The sequence below is a fragment of the Pseudophryne corroboree genome, chromosome 4, assembly GCF_028390025.1.
Source record: "Pseudophryne corroboree isolate aPseCor3 chromosome 4, aPseCor3.hap2, whole genome shotgun sequence".
Lineage (NCBI taxonomy): Eukaryota > Metazoa > Chordata > Amphibia > Anura > Myobatrachidae > Pseudophryne > Pseudophryne corroboree.
In genome coordinates, this window is record NC_086447.1 from 87,063,639 (window position 1) to 87,081,667 (window position 18,029).

Sequence of the window (18,029 nt, forward strand, 5' to 3'; positions counted from 1 at the left end):
TCGTGAGGTACATACGTGTAAGTGACATGCACGGTGGCTAGGGAGGCATCCTTGGTTAAACATAAAATTTGAGCATTAGAGTATAGCAGACCAGGAGGTCATACTGTAGCAGACCAGGAGGTCATAACAGACCAGGAGGTCTAGGTACAGCAGACAAGGAAGTCCGCTATAGAGTCCACAGGCACAACACCCAAAAAAAAAAGGGTTGGTGCAACACCCATATAGGCCATACAAGCTCTTGCTGAAGGAATTCGCAGCCGCAATTTTCGATTCCGCTGGTCGCTCCGTACATAAGATTAGTTGCTTATGTGCTGAACGATTGTACCGCACGTAATTGTGTGCATTAGTAAACCTGACCGGTACTATTTGTGTACGAAGGTCATAAACGCTATTTGTACATTCTAACGTGATTTGTGTAATTTTTTATTTTTTCAAAAAGGGAAGTTTGCTGGTCACTCAGGAACTATCTGACAACCACACCTTTACTGGAAAGGGTTAATGCTCTGCGGATCACACTCACATGTTCCAGTAAACAAAGGTTAATAGGGGCCCTGGGTCGAGTACGCCAGCACTATATCAGTGTGATCAGGTCGTATTGGTCGGCGTGGGCGAGTGAGTGAGGTGCTCGGTAAACTTCACCGTCAACCTATCGTGAATATCTTGGTTTTTTTGTAAGGTTCCGTAACACCTGCAAATTATGGGGGCCAGTTGTTCAGGAAGGGGGCGATCAACCTCGGTTCGGGTTGATTCTATAAACCGACCAGTCGGGTCGGCAAGGTACGTAATGTGTGAAAAGTACGGAAGTCACACAGAAGCTTTATGTGATGAATGGGAGAGAATGACAGTACATGACGGGGAGAAATTCCCAAGAGTAGGTAGCTTCAGCACAGAAGTGTTAATGAATTTAAGGAGAAGGATAGGTCTTATTAAACCAGCAAAGAGACGAATCAAACATTATGATTATTTGCAGTTATGGCAACAGGAAAGTGAATTGCAAAGAGATTTAATTGACTTATCTGACTCTTATCTTGAGAGGAGAGACATGGCAATGGAGAGGATTATGGTTGCGGAGAAAAGCACAAGGTTGAACAATAAAAACGCTCTTAGCAACAGTAGTATAGATGATAAGAATAAGTGTAATAAATGTAACAATGATAATTGTAATACTGTTAAATGTACAACTATTAACCTATGCAAGTTGCACCCCATGTCAAACTTCCCTCAGGAATACAAACAAGAAAGTGAGCCCAGAACAATGTCGGCACCTCTTCCAGAAGCCATCCTACAAGACATCCAGGTGGACGCGACCAAATCGGTAAAGGCAATAATCAAACCCCCTAACGGAGGGTCAGGTGAGGTCGTGTCCACAGGTACGTACAATGTTTTATATCACGCACAAACAGATGTACCCCATATTGTAAGATCAACACAATATGATGTAGTTGAGTTTGATCCGGTCAGGGTGATCGCAGTCCCCAATGGGAAGACTGACGATCAGGGAATCATTCCCGTCAAGGACAGTGCAATGCGCTGTCTCTGGTCCCGGACCGAATTGAGATCAATTATGTCTGAATTTCCTGATCCTAGGAAAAATCTAGTAGCATGTCAAAGGTTTGTTAAAGAACTAGGAAACTCAACAGAACTCACCAACAAAGAGTGGCGAGCAGTGCTGAGGACATGTTTGCCCTCCAGTGTTGACCCTGAAAAATTCATTGCTGATTGTAAATTAGACACGGAGGCACCTTGTACGGAGGAACACAATCAGGAATGTATTAAGCAGATCAACCGACAGTTAGAAATATATTTCCCCGCCATTGTCGAGTGGAACAAAATCTTCTCCATAAGACAAAACGAAGGGGAAAGTATTTCCAATTATTTCAATCGAGCACTGCAAGTAATGGCTAGGAACACTGGGATCACAGACATCAAAACAAGTGCACCGCACAGAGAAGTAGCAGTATCTGTGCTAATGGATGGTTTAAAGGAAGTGTTGAGAGCAAAGATACAGATCACCAATCCATACTGGAGAGATAAATCAGTAACTGCATTAAGGGACTCTGCTGTTGGGCATGAGCAAACCAGCATCAAGCGAAGGGAAACAAAGAAGCCTCAGATCCCTGTGGTTAAGCCAAAGGTGACAAGGTGTTATAACTGCCAAAAGGAAGGTCATTTTGCAAGAGATTGCAGATCAGGAAGTAGACAAAATTCACATAAACCCCCTAGACAAAGATATGAGCAGGGTTATGACACACAAAATTATAAACAGGGATCATATAGAAATTTTTTTGAGCCACACCCATAATGTGCAATCAGGAAAGGTGATCATTAGGACTGATGGTAAGCCTGAGGTTATAGTTAATAAATTGGGAGGTCATTCCCTGAAGACACAGGAATGACCGGGTGAAACGTTGTAAATGTATCTGTGAAATGTTTCTTTTTTCTCTCTCCCCATCTCTGACGATTATTGGTAGGATTCAAACATTGCATATATACTTGGTCTTTGCAGAAGTCTACCAAACCCCAGCATGACCTATCCGCACCAATGTATTCTGGCCAGATACAGACAATGGAATATGGAAGTGCTGGGGGGAGGGACTGCGCAAGGAAACCATTGGACATGTAGATATGACAGCCTGATGATCTGACAATGTTTTAGAAAATGTTTATGTTTGAAAAATGTTTCTTTTTTTTTTTTTCTTTTCTGTTGTTTATTGATGTGTTATGTTATATATACATATATGAATTGTTCTCTCTCTCTTTTGTTTTTTTTCCTCTCCCTCTTCTCACTCATGTTTTATGTTTTAAAGACGGTATGTCACACCTCAGTTAGACAAATGGTAATGCAAGATTTTTTTTGCTCCTTACAGAAAGATCGCTGGTTTGGAGGGAATATTGCATCACCGGAATGTTCGTTTGGAAGACTGAGAGACAGCACCTTTTTGAGATGACAGCAGAACAAGAAGAACAACAAGACTAGAGAACTTAATTATCGTAACAAGTTTCTCTCCCCCTCAAACTGTTTTTCTGTACCCCCATTACAAATTTCTTCTTTTCTCCTCCTGTAAGATGGACTTGCCCCAAGAGACTGTGATATGGATTTTCCTGTTGACCATGATGTTGACCAGAGCAGTCTGTTCCGGCGAGAGTACCAGTGAGGTCGAGAAAGGATCCAGAAAGGTCCCGATGACTGAGAGACGGAGGTGTAAATTTCCAATAGCAATACAACCACCAAGCAAAAGGCGAGTACCAGAAACGATCTAGCCATGTTATTTGTAAACATTTTTCTTTTAAGGATTGTTAGCTGAAGAAAACTGTATCTGTAGGCTCTGTAACAACGTAGTGGAGGATGGGTGCATTAAGAAATGCCAATCCAGTTTTAATATCCATATGGACCGGCATCCATTGAGTGACTATCACTCTTTAGTGGGTAGCGTGTTAAATCAAACAGATTGTTGGGTATGCTCTCAAGTACCTCAAGGTCATAGCAAATCAGGACTAGTACCATTTCCTTTAACGATAGGGGAGGTACTTGAGCTAAAGGGTGGGAGACCGGTGGACAGGAGGTTTAATATCTCCAGCCCTCCTAGTTTGAAGCTCCACCAATACCATGTGGATAGGTCCCTATTATGTTTTAACATTTCCAATCCCCGAAAGCCGGGAAATTGGGAAGCGTCATGGAGTAACCAAACCATGACCTTTTCATATAGAGCAGATAGAATGCCAACAGATACAGAGCTTATACGCCACATAGCCGGTAAGGAAAAATCTTTCCGATATAGGTATACCCTAGGAAATAGGATCACGAGAGTTGGAGAGGTATCTCTAGGATACAGTGCACAGATCGTACAAACTGATAGGTGTACTAAACAGATGGGAGAATTAGGGTTAGGAGAGTTCACATGGAAGATGTGTAATATGGTAATGTCCTACTCCGTCCCATATGTTCTCCCCGATGATGCATATTTCATATGCGGGAGGAAGGCGTATAAAGTGGCTTGCCCCAAACTCTGAAGGATTGTGTTATATTGGAAAAGTACTACCTGAGGTAATGAGTCTAAGGAGTGAGGAAATTGTAATTCCAATAGATTTGATTTATGACCCAACTGTAGAAACAATGATGTGATGAAAATGCGATTATACGGTCCGTTTCTTTCACCTGTTTTTCCGTTTCCTCCAAGGTAAAAAGACCCACTTGGACGAGGAATTTGATGAGCCGATATACAGACAACAGATGGATTAAAGAAGAAGTTTTGACAACCTGATACACAGATTTTTGATGAACTTTGCCATAGATCCCCAGTTTCCCTAGAAATTTTAAAATTACGCTAGCCCAACACTTTTGTAAATCTATGGACATTGACAAAGCTTTTGCTCGCACCTTATGGGCAAAAGCACAAAGAAGACTGCATTCAACAGACACCGAACAAGACTGCAACCGACAAATGTTCATTTACCTGACATAGAATACCACTGCATTTACCATAAGTGTTCTTTATCTTCATTTCTACAACCCTCAGGTAATGACACACATAGTCGATAGGGAATACAGGCACAGATATCAGCAATCACATATCTCCCCCATTCATGTATCATCAACTAAAATGTGCTCCCCCATTTTGTTACAACCACAGCCGAAAAGAGCTCGGTAAAGTTTGACAGCCCATCCACAGACCCGTACCACGGGATAAGAAGGAATTCAAATGTATACTTCGCAATACCTCGAAGCTTGATTTAAAACATGTACGGCACGATGATACATGACCCCCAAACATGGATTCATACACACATGCTTCTGCTATCTCACTAGGTCATACCCTCTTCACACCTTCTCCTCTCTCCTCCCTTACCCAACCATGTAAATGTATTAACCCCTGACATATATTTTTCTCTTTTTGAAATGTTTTAGAAGGTGGCAGTTATTGTTGACTGCCAAAGGGTGGACTGTCAAAGTCAGAAAAATATCTCTATACACACTGCCATATTTGCACCTCATACACGTCCGCGCTGCGCATGCGTACGCTCTCCCGTGCGTGCGCATACTCACAGTCGCGGGCACCCGCAGGCGCACGGTATGCGTATTTACGGTAGAGTTTATGTCCCTTTGATAGATTCTGAAAGTTTAGTTAATATAGCATGTTCCTGGACAGAGAGATCCCTCTTTGTATTGTACGAAGGGTCTAACAGGGGTCATACAGTGGTGTTTAGTACCCATCGGAAGAGTATTTAATTAGCAATATTCCGGTGTTGGTTTGGAGCGGATTAATCGCTCGTGCGAATAGTTATGGACATAAGAAGTTTATGTCCATTTACTATTATTTACTCTTACTTAGCCATGCGGCGGGAAACCCAGTATCCCACCCACCTGAACAGTTGGAAGTAGCCACAGCCCACCTGTATGAATCAACCTATGACCTTTTGTTATAGTGCGAAGCCGAATTCCTGTGTCCAATGAACAATGAGATTGTAGGGACCATTGAATTGTATTGTGTGTGGGGCATAAATAGACAAGCCGACCATATCCAGTTCACTCTCTTCAACGGTTCTCATTGCTGATAATCGGGAGCTGGATATCGAGGCGCATGCGATCGTTTCCCCTTGTGCGTAAGTGTTTCTCCGCAATCATATTGTTCTTACTGTTATTGTGAGCCATTTCTCTCTCTCTCTCTTCTCCTCTTTCTCTCTTATTTTCCCTTAAAACGTAATTGTATTGTATTGTATTTCCTGTGTAGTTATCTGGTTAGGTAGTCTATGTTATATTGTAGTGTATGACTTGTATTGTGTTAATTCTTTTGCAAGTATTTCATTCATAATATATAAGGCGTTAGACCCTAAGCACGGTATCTGTGTATTTCTTATAGTGTTAAGTATTCTCAGAGCATCGGTGACGCTCGAACAGCATTTGAGTTAATAAGGTTATACTGTGTTGCATTTACACTCTATCACTACACTAAGGTTTTACTGCATAATATACTGTTTATGGTTTAGATATAAAGGTTTAACATTGTGAGCGTCAGCGCCGCTGGTGATCTCCTCGTGGTCCCGAGCGTCCGCTACGCTATAGCGAATCATTACGATAGACGGCAGCCAATAGCGTGCCTGCCTGTGATCTCTTGGCCGTGAGCGAACGTGACGCTTGAGCGTCTCGACTACGGCTAAGCGATTGCTACGCAACGAGCGTACCCTTACGGTACTCCATACGTGAATAGCGTACAGTGTTCTTAGACCTCATAAAGGGTTTTATATAAGATAAATATTTAGCTTTATCAGAACCCTCTTAGACAGAAGTCAGGGGGGGTTCCTGGCAGTCGGGGAAAGGGGTCCCATGTGAAAACATGGGGACCCTTTCAGTGCGTGGTCGGGTGTCCGTTTTTTATTTTGCAAAGTACGTGGATTACAAATAGAACAGAAGAGGACCGATCTACACTGGATTATGTGAGTATAATTTTTCCAACAGGTACCCCATGGATTCTACATGGAGAAGAGGACCGACCCTCGTGTGAACATAGGTAAGTATGTATGTTTGGAGGTGTGGATGTATGAATTAAACTTTTACTTTCAAGGTGTGTGTCTTCTGTTTTTATTGGGGTATTTTTTTAGTAGTAGTACTACAGGTACCAGCGGGCCCGGTTTTCAACCGCATGCTGGTACTTGTGGTTCTCCAAGTACCAGCTTGCGGGGGAGGCTTGCTGGGACTTGTAGTACTGCTACTAAAAACAATATTCAAATTTTGTCAAAAAGGCTATCAGCCCCCCATCCACCGCCCTTGGATGGGGGGGGACAGCCTCGGGCTTCACCCCTGGCCCTTGGGTGGCTGGAGGGGGGGGACCCCTTGATTGAAGGGGCCCCCACTCCTCCAGGGTACCCCAGCCAGGGGTGACTAGTTGGGTATGTAATGCCAGGGCCGCAGGGACCAATATAAAAGTGTCCCCCGGCTGTGGCATTATGTATCTGGCTAGTGGAGCCCGGTGCTGGTTTCAGAAATACGGGGGACCCCTACGCTTTTTGTCCCCCGTATTTTTGGAACCAGGACCAGGCGCAGAGCCCGGTGCTGGTTGATTAAATATGGGGGAACCCCGGTCAATTTTTCCCCCATATTTTTTCAACCAGGACCGGCTCAATGAGCCCGGGGCTGGTTTTGCTTAGGAGGGGGGACCCCACGCATTTTTTTTTTAAATTTTAACAATGTTTTATTTTTTACGAAAGGTGCACAATGAAGGCCAGCACGGATCTCACAGATCCAGCCGAGATTCATTGTGTTAATGTCGGCAGTGTTTTACAATTCACTACCGTAAAACACTGCCAAAAAATACGAATGACATCGACATCGGTAAATACGAAAATGCAGAATACGACAGCTTAGTAAATTAGTCGTAATAAATTCAAAAAGTTGCAATTTTACACTTTCGATGTCATTCGTGATTGAACTTTAACCTCATTCGGAAAATACGAATTTTAGTAAATATACCCCTGTGTGTGAGAATTACCACACCTGCTATTAGATTATTCATCTTACTTTTTTCTAAATAACTTATTTTTTACTGTGTGTATGTAAACAAACCGGCCGGTGGTTGTTTTTGAATTTGGGGGTGATTCAGACCTGATCGTAGATGTGCTAAAACCAGCACATCTACGATCAGTTTCTCTGACATGCGGGGGGACGCCCAGCACAGGGCTAGCCTGCCCCGCATGTCAGGCCCTAAACACCCCCCCCCCCCCCAAAACACAGGAGCGAATTCATCGCATGGCGGCGATGCTTTCGCTCCCGCCAAGTGGCTTCTTGCCCAGACCGTGTCCCACCAACGGCGTTCTAACGACGTTGGCACGCCCCCTCCCGCCCCGCAACCGCCTCTGCCTGTCAATCAGGCAGAGGCGACCCCAGCAGTGAAATGCTTTTGCATCTCACTGGGTGCGCACGTGCAGTGCGGCCACTGCGCGTGCACACTAGACATAGGGCATCTGGCTACGATCGATGCCGCTGCAGCAATCGAGTCTGAATTTATGTGCATTTTAAATAAATAAGATAATATTGCAAAACTTAATTCCTGTGCGCTGTAACAAATTCTTTTGTTTTGCCGTATATTACATGTCCTTCTTTTAAAATTTTACATTAAAGGGGGGCATTTACTAAGCAGTGATAAGAGCGGAGAAGTGAGCCAGTGTAGAAGTTGCCCATGGCAACCAATCAGCACTGAAGTAACATCTATAATTTGCATTCTATAAAATGATACAGAGCTGCTGATTGGTTGATGGGGCAACTTCTTCACTGGCTCACTTCTCTGCTCTTATCACTGCTTAGTAAATGTCCCCCTAAGTTCTTAACTCTTACCTGCATATCGCTTGGTTGAGCCTGTTGTTTCTCATAGTGCCAATAGCAATAAATTGATCCGGACATCGCCAGGCACAGGACTAATGCTGGAAAAGTGTCTCTCATCCTAAATCATCGTAAAGCCTGTATTAGCTAATACATGATGATACAATAATTCATATATGTACAGTAACTGTTCGCAATGATCTCTTAAGAACCACAAGTATCCTCACTCAACACATGTACAATAGTAACTGGTGCAGATTATCCTCATCTGGGAGTTGGATGTGCCCGCAGCAGCCTTATACTAATGGAAGAATCAGGCCAGGGCATCCACATGCAGAAGGCCAGCCATCATTAGTATTGGAACGCACACCCAGAGGTGTAGCAAGGCACCATGGTGCCCAGAGCAAGGGTATGTATTGGCGCCCCCCTCCCCTGTACTGAATTGGGGGCATAGTCAACATGCGGTGGCATGTTACATATGAAAATAAACAATATTTAAAAATCTTAAATTGGTGACAGGGCCGGTTCTAGACCTTATGGAGCTCAGGGCGAAAGATTCCTTTGGGTGTCCACCATGTTTAAAATAGGGTCAGTGCATGCCGAAGGCTTGCAACAACAATATAGGGGCTGGGCAGTACGGATGGTGTAATGGTTAGCATTAGTTCCTCACAGCACTGAGGTCATGGGTTCGATTCCCACATGGCTCTAACTGTGTGGAGTTTGTATATTCTGTCTGTGCTTTTGTGGGTTTCCTCCGAGTATTCCAGTTTCCTCCCATAATACAAAAATATACACTGGTGTGTGTGTGACGGCAGGCAGATCTCAAGCATGTGCCAGCTGTCAGTGTCGCCTCTGGCCTGCCCTTTTCCCTACCTAGTCTCCGAGTCAGTGTGCACCCTCTCTGCTTCTCCTGCTCTGCGTCTGCCAGGACATTGGCCCACGGAAAGGAGGGGTGGCAGACGGCAGCGCGCCCTCTAACTTTTTTGTCTCCCGTAGCTTGAGCTCCACCGGAGCCACCCTCGCTACACCCCTGCTTACACCCACTAAATGCTGGGCATTGCTGGCAAAAGATCTGCCTGACACCACGTTCCATCACTGTCTCAGAAATGTATGTGGCGTTCCTGGGCGGTGTTTGGGAGGTGATTTAGTGCACGCACAGAGATGGCCTGTCTTATGGGCCTGTTATGGTAGTGTTGCTGGCATCGTCGGTGTGCCAGTGAAAGTGGTGGCATACAGAGACGCTCAACAGCTCACATAGGAGGACACACTCAGATGGAGGAGCAGCACCTTCCATAGGTCTGGTGCGACCAATGCACCAGTCAGTATTTCAATGCCTATGGTTGCTGGCAGTGGGCGCCTCATTGCTTGCACATTCATACGCATGGATGTAGACCAAGGAAGGAGTTTGTAGCAGCATATAAGCCATAAAGCCACAGACAGACGGCCACCAATAGAGGCCACTGCGTGAGGCTCTACATTAGGCCCCAAACATATTATGGGAAATGCTGCTTCCCTGGCTGAGCTGTCTCAATAGCATTGTAGACCCTGGGCAAAGAAGTGTATGGGGCCCCTATCCACCCATTTACGGGAATAAATGGAAAAATAAATCATAACTTACCCCTCCTGTGGTCCCGCGCCTTCTCTCCACATGCTTCCATACAATGAATGGCTGTCTGCACTTTGACTTGTAGATAGCCCCAGCCCTCTACCATTCAGCATGCTGATAGTCATTCACTGTCTGGCTGCTGGCTGAGAGGCAGGTAGAGAACGTTGCCTGGCCGCTCTGATTGTGTGTAGATCACAATGACACCAGCTGGGCACCATTTTCTACCTGCCTCCTAAGTGTTATGAGTCACTGTTGCAGCTCAATTCTGTCTGTATTCTGGCTGTCTCCCAGCAACTAGGATGCTGGCTGCTATGTGCAGTAGCTCATCTGTTTAAAATACCTTGTTATCTGACTCCAGCCGGATATCTCCTGTTATTGGTTTCTCTCCCTGTTATTAGGGATTCTGGCCAGTTCCTGTTCCCAGTTATATTCCCTAGTTCCTGGACCTAGTGAGCTTGTCACATGGTCACTGTACCCTGTACAGCCCCCGGCCTCCCAGTCTGTTCCTTTTTCTTGGTGCCCTGCCATTGTGTTCCTGTGTCCTGCTTCAGTCCCCAGTGTGCTGTCCCTGCCAGTCCTGCACCCATGCCTTGTTGGATCCTGCCCAGTACCTGCTATCCTATGTCCATTCCTGTTCTGTGTCCTTGTCTTGCCATGGCCCTCCAGTTATTCTTGTGTATGGTCCTGATCCATGTCCAAGCTCCTGTCAAGTCTCTGTGAATATACCCTGCCAACCCTAGTTCTGTGTGCTTCCAGCTTGTGTGTCTGGTTACCACCAGCAAAGATTGTTCACTCAAGCTTTGCCTGTAGTCACAAGCCTGCAGCAATTCCAGCACACCTGACTCTGGGGGTAATTCAGAGTTGATCCCAGCAGCAAATTTGCTAGCAGTTGGGCAAAACCATGTGCACTGCAGGTGTGGCAGATATAACATTTGCAGAGAGAGTAAGATTTGGGTGGGTTATTTTGTTTATGTGCAGGGTAAATACTGGCTGCTTTATTTTTACACCGCAATTTAGATTTCAGTTGAACACACCCCACCCAAATCTAACTCTCTCTGCACATGTTATATCTGCCCCCCCCTGCAGTGCCCAACTGCTAACAAATTTGCTGCTGCGATCAACTCTGAATTACCCCCTCTGTACTCAAGCTACATCTTAGCCACTGTGTGTTATTACAGACTGCAGCCAAGTCACAATTCATCTAGCAAGTCTCTCTGCTACTAGGTTCATGCTGTCAGTACTCTGCTTTCAATCAGTACACACCCAGCACCTGATTGTTCCAGCAGTCAACCACCGCCTGGCTAAGTTTCCTACAATTTACACCTCATTGCTTCAGTTACCATTTGTCCTTCTGTGAATCCTGCACACTCCTTGTTCAGTAGTCTTCAGTCTGTTAGATTGGGCTGCAATTAGCCCATGCTTTGCCGTGTATCCGGTTTTCATCAAGTCCTGCTGGCTTCAGTTACACCAGTCTAGTCTGCTTAACCTAGCCAAAGTGTGTTTGCTGTTAACTCCAGCCTTGCCAAGTCATCCTGTATCCAGTCTGTCTGGAACTAACCCTTGCCTTGCCAGCTGCTACACTCCAGGTTAATTACCTTATGGTCCCCAGCCTATTGTGTGATCCCCGACTGCTAGATATTTAAGCCCAGGCGGCCCCCTAAGCACCGGTGTGCATGTTGTGCACTAAGGGAACAGCAGGGTGCTGTTATTGGCAGCAGACCCTCTCATCGGCTCTAGGGGTTTCACACACATAGTGCTGGAGTTCCCTAACACTAAGAAGCTTCAGAGGCACAGATGTCCCCGGCCCAGCCTGCAGCTGCCAAGTGTGCCTATACGCTATGATTGCCTTTTTTCCCCCGGTATTGTACATTAAGACTCCCATAAATTTGCCAGCAGAAACCAGGACACATGTGACCTGATAGTTTTCATTCATGAGTGATGCAAATGGTTCTTCATTTTGAAATGTCCAAGCAGAGACTTTATATTCTAAAGTACCAGAAATGTACCAAATGTTTAAAAAAAAAAAAGACAATTCAATAAACCCGTATTTGTGCAAATAGAACTCATCCTTATATTAGTAAATTAGCTGTGCAGAAACAGGGGGTTGTGATACATTGGCCCTCATTCCGAGTTGTTCGCTCGGTATTTTTCATCCCATCGCAGTGAAAATCCGCTTAGTACGCATGCGCAATGTTCGCACTGCGACTGCGCCAAGTAACTTTACTATGATGAAAGTATTTTTACTCACGGCTTTTTCTTCGCTCCGGCGATCGTAATGTGATTGACAGGAAATGGGTGTTACTGGGCGGAAACACGGCGTTTCAGGGGCGTGTGGCTGAAAACGCTACCGTTTCCGGAAAAAACGCAGGAGTGGCCGGGGAAACGGTGGGAGTGCCTGGGCGAACGCTGGGTGTGTTTGTGACGTCAACCAGGAACGACAAGCACTGAAATGATCGCACAGGCAGAGTAAGTCTGGAGCTACTCTGAAACTGCTAAGTAGTTAGTAATCGCAATATTGCGAATACATCGGTCGCAATTTTAAGAAGCTAAGATTCACTCCCAGTAGGCGGCGGCTTAGCGTGTGTAACTCTGCTAAAATCGCCTTGCGACCGATCAACTCGGAATGAGGGCCATTGTTTGCACATGCAGGACATTTGATAACTCCAAAAATTCAGATCAAAGGAAAACTGACATTGTGAACAGCCTGTCCAGGGATTCTCTGTAATACACTGTAATATGGATCTGGCATGCATTGCAGATTCTGTAGAGACTGATCCAATAATCTGCAAATTATAGGAAAAGTAAAAGAGCGAGCTCTGCCATAATACCAAACCTGCGTGCACTTCTGTGTATACCGAATGTCCATAAGGTCAGTTCCTTGCTTGTACACTACAGGTATGCAATAAACAATACATAGACAGTTTCTTGTTGGCCCCTTACCTTGTTATATATGTACAGTCAATCACCAATTAGCTTTAAGACATTTCTTAGCAAGTTTAATCATAAATACTATCAGACATTGATAAATCCCCACTTTGGTACTGACCTTCTGGTGTTACCAGCTCTCTGTCCGTGCATAAAGATTAGGGTCTTGGTACCAGTTATTACATGCCTGCTCAGGGATCTTATACCACATCACAATGACACCAGGCTGATTATAATAATTATCAGAGTCAAATGAGCCTTAATTCCATGTTAAACATTGCGAGGCTCTCTCTGTTTGTCAGGGATTAGTAGCGTTGTATTCTTCTCTTTGCAAAAGGTGTAAACAGGATTAAACAGAGAATTTCCATAAATATTTGGATGTGAAACGTGTTCGCCATCGGCAGGGAAATGTCAGTCGCTTCTTATGTAAGTCACATTATATAAACTCATCTGTATATACTTTATAGCGCTTTCTTTTTGTACAAAGTTTTATCAAAAGATCGACAGATTACAGGTCGGCAGTGCTCAGGGTGACAGGTTCAATCAAAAGGTCAACATTACAGGCTTACATGATGGCTATGCAACGTTTTGGTCCGTCTAGACCAGTGGTTCTCAAACTCTGTCCTCAGGACCCCACACGGTTCACGTTTTCCATGTCACCCAGCAGCTGCACTGTGTATCACCAACTGTCACATTTTAAAAATCTACAGGTGACCTGCAAAACATGAACCGTGTGGGGTCCTGAGGACCGAGTTTGAGAACCTGTGGTCTAGACCTTAGTCAAGCTTACAACCAAGTTCAAAGTCACAGGGATCCAACAGTGGTCCAATGGAGGCATAACTTACCTCTTACCTCAATAGCATGTCCTTCCTCCTGCACTATGGGGGAGATTTATCAAAGGTTGGAAAGAGATAAAGTCCAAAGAGAAAACGTACCAACCGATCAGCTTCTAATAACATTGCAGGTTGTTTTTTAAAAATGACAGTTGGGAGCGGATTGGTTGGCATTTATCTCTCTCCACTTTTATCCCTCTCCAAGCTTTGATAATTACTTCCCCCCTCTATGTACTGCTGTACTCTTATGTTATGTACCCCGTTACTGTTTGAGAGTGTGGTACTTTGATTTAATATATGTAGTATGTATACTACATATATACATATGTTAAGGGATGTAGTTATGTGACCTGTGGTCAGGAGACCGCCGGTCACATTACCTTCCCCTACATCCTACACCCTCACAATCCCGACGGTTGGCATGCCGACCAACAGGGACTATTCCCACTTGTGGTTGTCCGGGACACCCATAGAGTGGGACTACAATCCGTGGCAACAGCAGGTTGCCACGAGCCCACAGCGGGACGAGCGCAGTGAGCCCGCAAGGGGCTTGTTGCACTCGCTCCCGCCGGCATTCCGCTGCTGACTGCCGATCACGCAATACACACCCATATGCTACAGCCTGTCTTTTTTGCAGCAAGTGCCACTGTGATCACCTATACTATATACAGTATATGTGTATATATATGGTCTTTCATACTGTGTGTTTTCTATTTCCCTTTCCAGAATCTCGCCACATCCCCATATCAGTAGTTACATCCCCTCCATGCTGGTCACACCTACTGCAGCAGCACACAATAGGCCCTTCATAAATATAATCTCCAGGCCTATGTTGACCTTAATCTGGTTCTGACTCCTGGAGGTGGCATGGGCTTGGGAAGGAGATCCAGCTGGTAGGGTGAAACGTCAGGGCAACTTGTGTGTCCCTTGTGTCAGTTTGGGTGTAAATGGGACCCCCTTGTTACAATGCCTCAGAGGTCTGTCACAGAACAAGGCTAGTACGTGCCTTCTGCTAAAGCTCCTTTATCTACCGCCAGCCAGATCTGTCTTCTTCTTATTGGCCCTCATTCCGAGTTGATCGCTAGCTGCCGTTGTTCGCAGCACAGCGATCAGGCAAAAAAACGGCTTTTCTGCGCATGCATACGGGCCGCAGTACACACGCGTGAAGTACTTTCACACAAAAGTATGCAGTTTTACACAAGGTCTAGCAGCGCTAATCTGTCGCACGAGTATCGGGGAGTGATTGACAGGAAAGGGGTATTTCTGGGAGGTAACTGAGCGTTTTCCGGGAGTGTGCTAAAAAATGCAGGCGTGCCTGGGGAAATGGGAGAGTGGCTGGCCGAACGCAGGGCGTGTTTGTGACGTCAAAGCAGGAACCAAACTGTCTGCAGTGATCGCAAGGTAGGAGTAGGTCTGGAGCTACTCAGAAACTGCTCGACAATATTTACGAGCAGTTCTGCTAATCTTTCGTTCGCACTTCTGCTAAGCTAAGATACACTCCCAGAGGGGGGTGTGGTATAGCGGTTCGAATCTATTTTTCCCGACAAAGATTAGTCCGACAGTGATTGTCAGACAATGTAGTTTTACCGTCAAACTATGGTTCGACATTAATCATACCTCGACATAGATAACTTAGACAATGAAAGTAAACAGACCTCTCGAAGATCGACAGCGTGTATGCAGACATTAAAAAAGCCCGACAATGGGGGTAATTCCAAGTTGATTGCAGCAGGATATTTTTTAGCAGTTGGGCAAAACCATGTGCACTACAGGGGGGGCAGATATAACATTTGAGGAGAGAGAGTTAGATTTGGGTGGGTTATTTTGTTTCTGTGCAGGGTAAATACTGGCTGCTTTATTTTTACACTGCAATTTAGATTGCAGATTGAACACCCCCCACCCAAATCTAACTCTCTCTGCAAATGTTATATTTGCCCCCCCTGCAGTGCACATGGTTTTGCCCAACTGCTAAAAAATTTCCTGCTGCGATCAACTTGGAATTACCCCCAGTGATCAATTAGATACGTATTACACAGACACTGTTGAAAACCGACAAAGCATATATAGACATTTTAAAGTCCGACAGGACATAAGTCAGATAAGCTCAAGACCGACAAACAAAAGACCGACAAAACATATATAGACCAGGCTTACCTACCCTCCCGCATTTAGCGGGAGGCTCCCGATTTTTAATCGAGTCTCCCGCTACCCCGCAAACCTTGCTTTGCCTCCCGGTTTTTAGGATTCGTCTGTAAAAATCTGTACTGCGCATGTGCGAGTCCAGAAATGCTGGGGGCAGGGCTTGCACGGGACGGGAGACATCATTGCTGTTGTGTGTACTAGCGCCGTGTAGAGGCAGGCAGTCTGAGTGTAGGCTCTTCAGTGTCTTCACTGCAGCCGGCCTCAGTGCTGCAGGACAGGCGCTGCAGGCAGAAACTGGATCCTGCCACAGGTAAATTACGGTACAGGATGTGCACTGTGGGAAGCTGACCAATGCAGGGACAGTATCAGCTGTTGAAGGACAGCAGTGTCAAGGCCACAGGTTCTCAAACTCGGTCCCCACACAGTGCATGTTTTGCAAGTAACCCAGCAGTTGCACAGGTGTATTAATTACTCACTGACATATTTGAAAAAGCCCACAGGTGGAGCTAATTATTTCACTTGCAATTCTGTGAGGAGACCTGCAAAACATGCACTGAGTTTGAGAACCTGTGGTCAAGGCCCTTCAGTGCCGATCCCCCTGTCCGGGTGTTCCTTCCCCTGATCCCACAGAGACGTGAAAAGTTTTTTCCCTGGTACAGGCTCAGGCAGCAGTGGCAGCCATCCCACAGCTGAGGCCCCGCCCCTTACATAGGCCCCGCCCCCTCCACATCCTGCGATTTCCCCCTCTCAAAGTCCACACACCTTACTATGAGGTTCCACTGAACCATTCCAGCACGTCTCCTACTGGTAAGAGCTCATTGTTTGGACTCCCCATTTCCATTGTATTTATTTATTTATTTTAGATGTGATCATTCAGTGTGGATGCTGTAGGTGGGAGGGATGACATTATGGGAAATTACATTTACAATAGATGGCTACTTTAATTGGTTTTTAGGACCTTTAAGTTCCTCTTTTCCCCCCTACTCCTTCCCAGTCTCTGAGCTAGCAGGTAGCCATGATTTGAATATTTATGCCCCTATCTCACCACCCTTACAGGTTTAAAAAAAATATAGAAACAAATTAGCTGTGTCTTGTGCTGATTTCCTGTGATGTGTACACCCTTGCAGGCATCATGTTGATTATTTGGGGTGGGGGGGGGAGGGGGTATACAGTGCACATTTCTCTGGTTTGTAGTACATGGTGTAAAATTACTAAAGATGCCCCCTTATAGCATTTTGCTATGGGTAGTCTGTTCCTGCATACAGAAGCTGAGCTGTGGGAGCCTGCGTTACTGTAGCCGCTGATTAGCAGAGCCACTCACTGAACTCTGGGTGTGAAGATGACTACATTGTGGTCAGCCAGCATCATTCTATTCAGCTATTGTGGGGGCTATTGATACGACACTGCCCAGTGCTTATATTGCAGATACAGTAAGTAATGGCATCACCATTATCCACACAGTATTAACTGAGCACAATGTGGGTGCATCACTTGTCATAGCATATCACAGTTGCCTACCATCCTGGGGGAGACTCCCAATTCAATGTGGAATATCTTGTTGCCATGCATAGTTAAACAAAGCACCCGGATTCCCCACTGTCCGGTTGTGAACCCAAACAACACGTCCGCAAATTCAAATGTGATGGAGGGCAGGGCATGAACAAGGGGACCCCATTGTGCTCCAGGATCCAGACACCTGCAGTAATCCCCCGAGCTCGCTGTTTTCCCCACACACCACCTGACAGGGAAGCAGCTCAGAGGAGTTGGCAACCACTATCCGCTGTCACAGATCCAGTGCCCCATGAGAACAGAAGGTCGTGGCTGGCACTGACCGGCAGCAGTTGAGCAATAATAATTGCACAGCAGGACTTTGACCTGTGCAGTTATTCGCAGTATGATTGACAGCGGTGGGCATGGGGGGCATTCCATCAAAAACGCAGGCGTGCCCGGAGCGTTATCAGGACGACATCATACACAGCCACTCCGATTAGAAAAATGGCGGCGGTTCGCCTGCCTTCACAGCTGGGCTGCAGAGGGCATCCACAATTCAGCGATGTCATCGCAATTGAACTGCGATCGCATCGCTGCCGGGCATTAGCATTAGCCGGCGGCATAGCTAGCGAGCGATCAACTCGGAATTACCCCCATAATCTCTGGCCGCATGCTTTGCTTAATAATTTACTTTTCATCTGCCACTTTAGGATGCACCCCT

General features: G+C 45.6%; 1 protein-coding gene across 1 annotated transcript in view; it reads right to left on the reverse strand.

Moving 5' to 3' along the window:
• Positions 1–13,043, reverse strand: part of LOC134910843 (adhesion G-protein coupled receptor F1-like) — a 169,462-nt gene extending 156,419 nt beyond the window's left edge. The window contains exons 1-2 of the mRNA XM_063919227.1: positions 12,964–13,043; positions 8,327–8,432 (exon numbers count right to left, since the gene is read on the reverse strand). Of these exons, the coding sequence (XP_063775297.1) occupies positions 8,327–8,432; positions 12,964–12,995 (138 nt within the window). The 5' untranslated portion in view covers positions 12,996–13,043. The remainder of the gene's footprint in view (positions 1–8,326; positions 8,433–12,963) is intronic.
• Between the last annotated feature and the right edge of the window lie 4,986 nt (positions 13,044–18,029).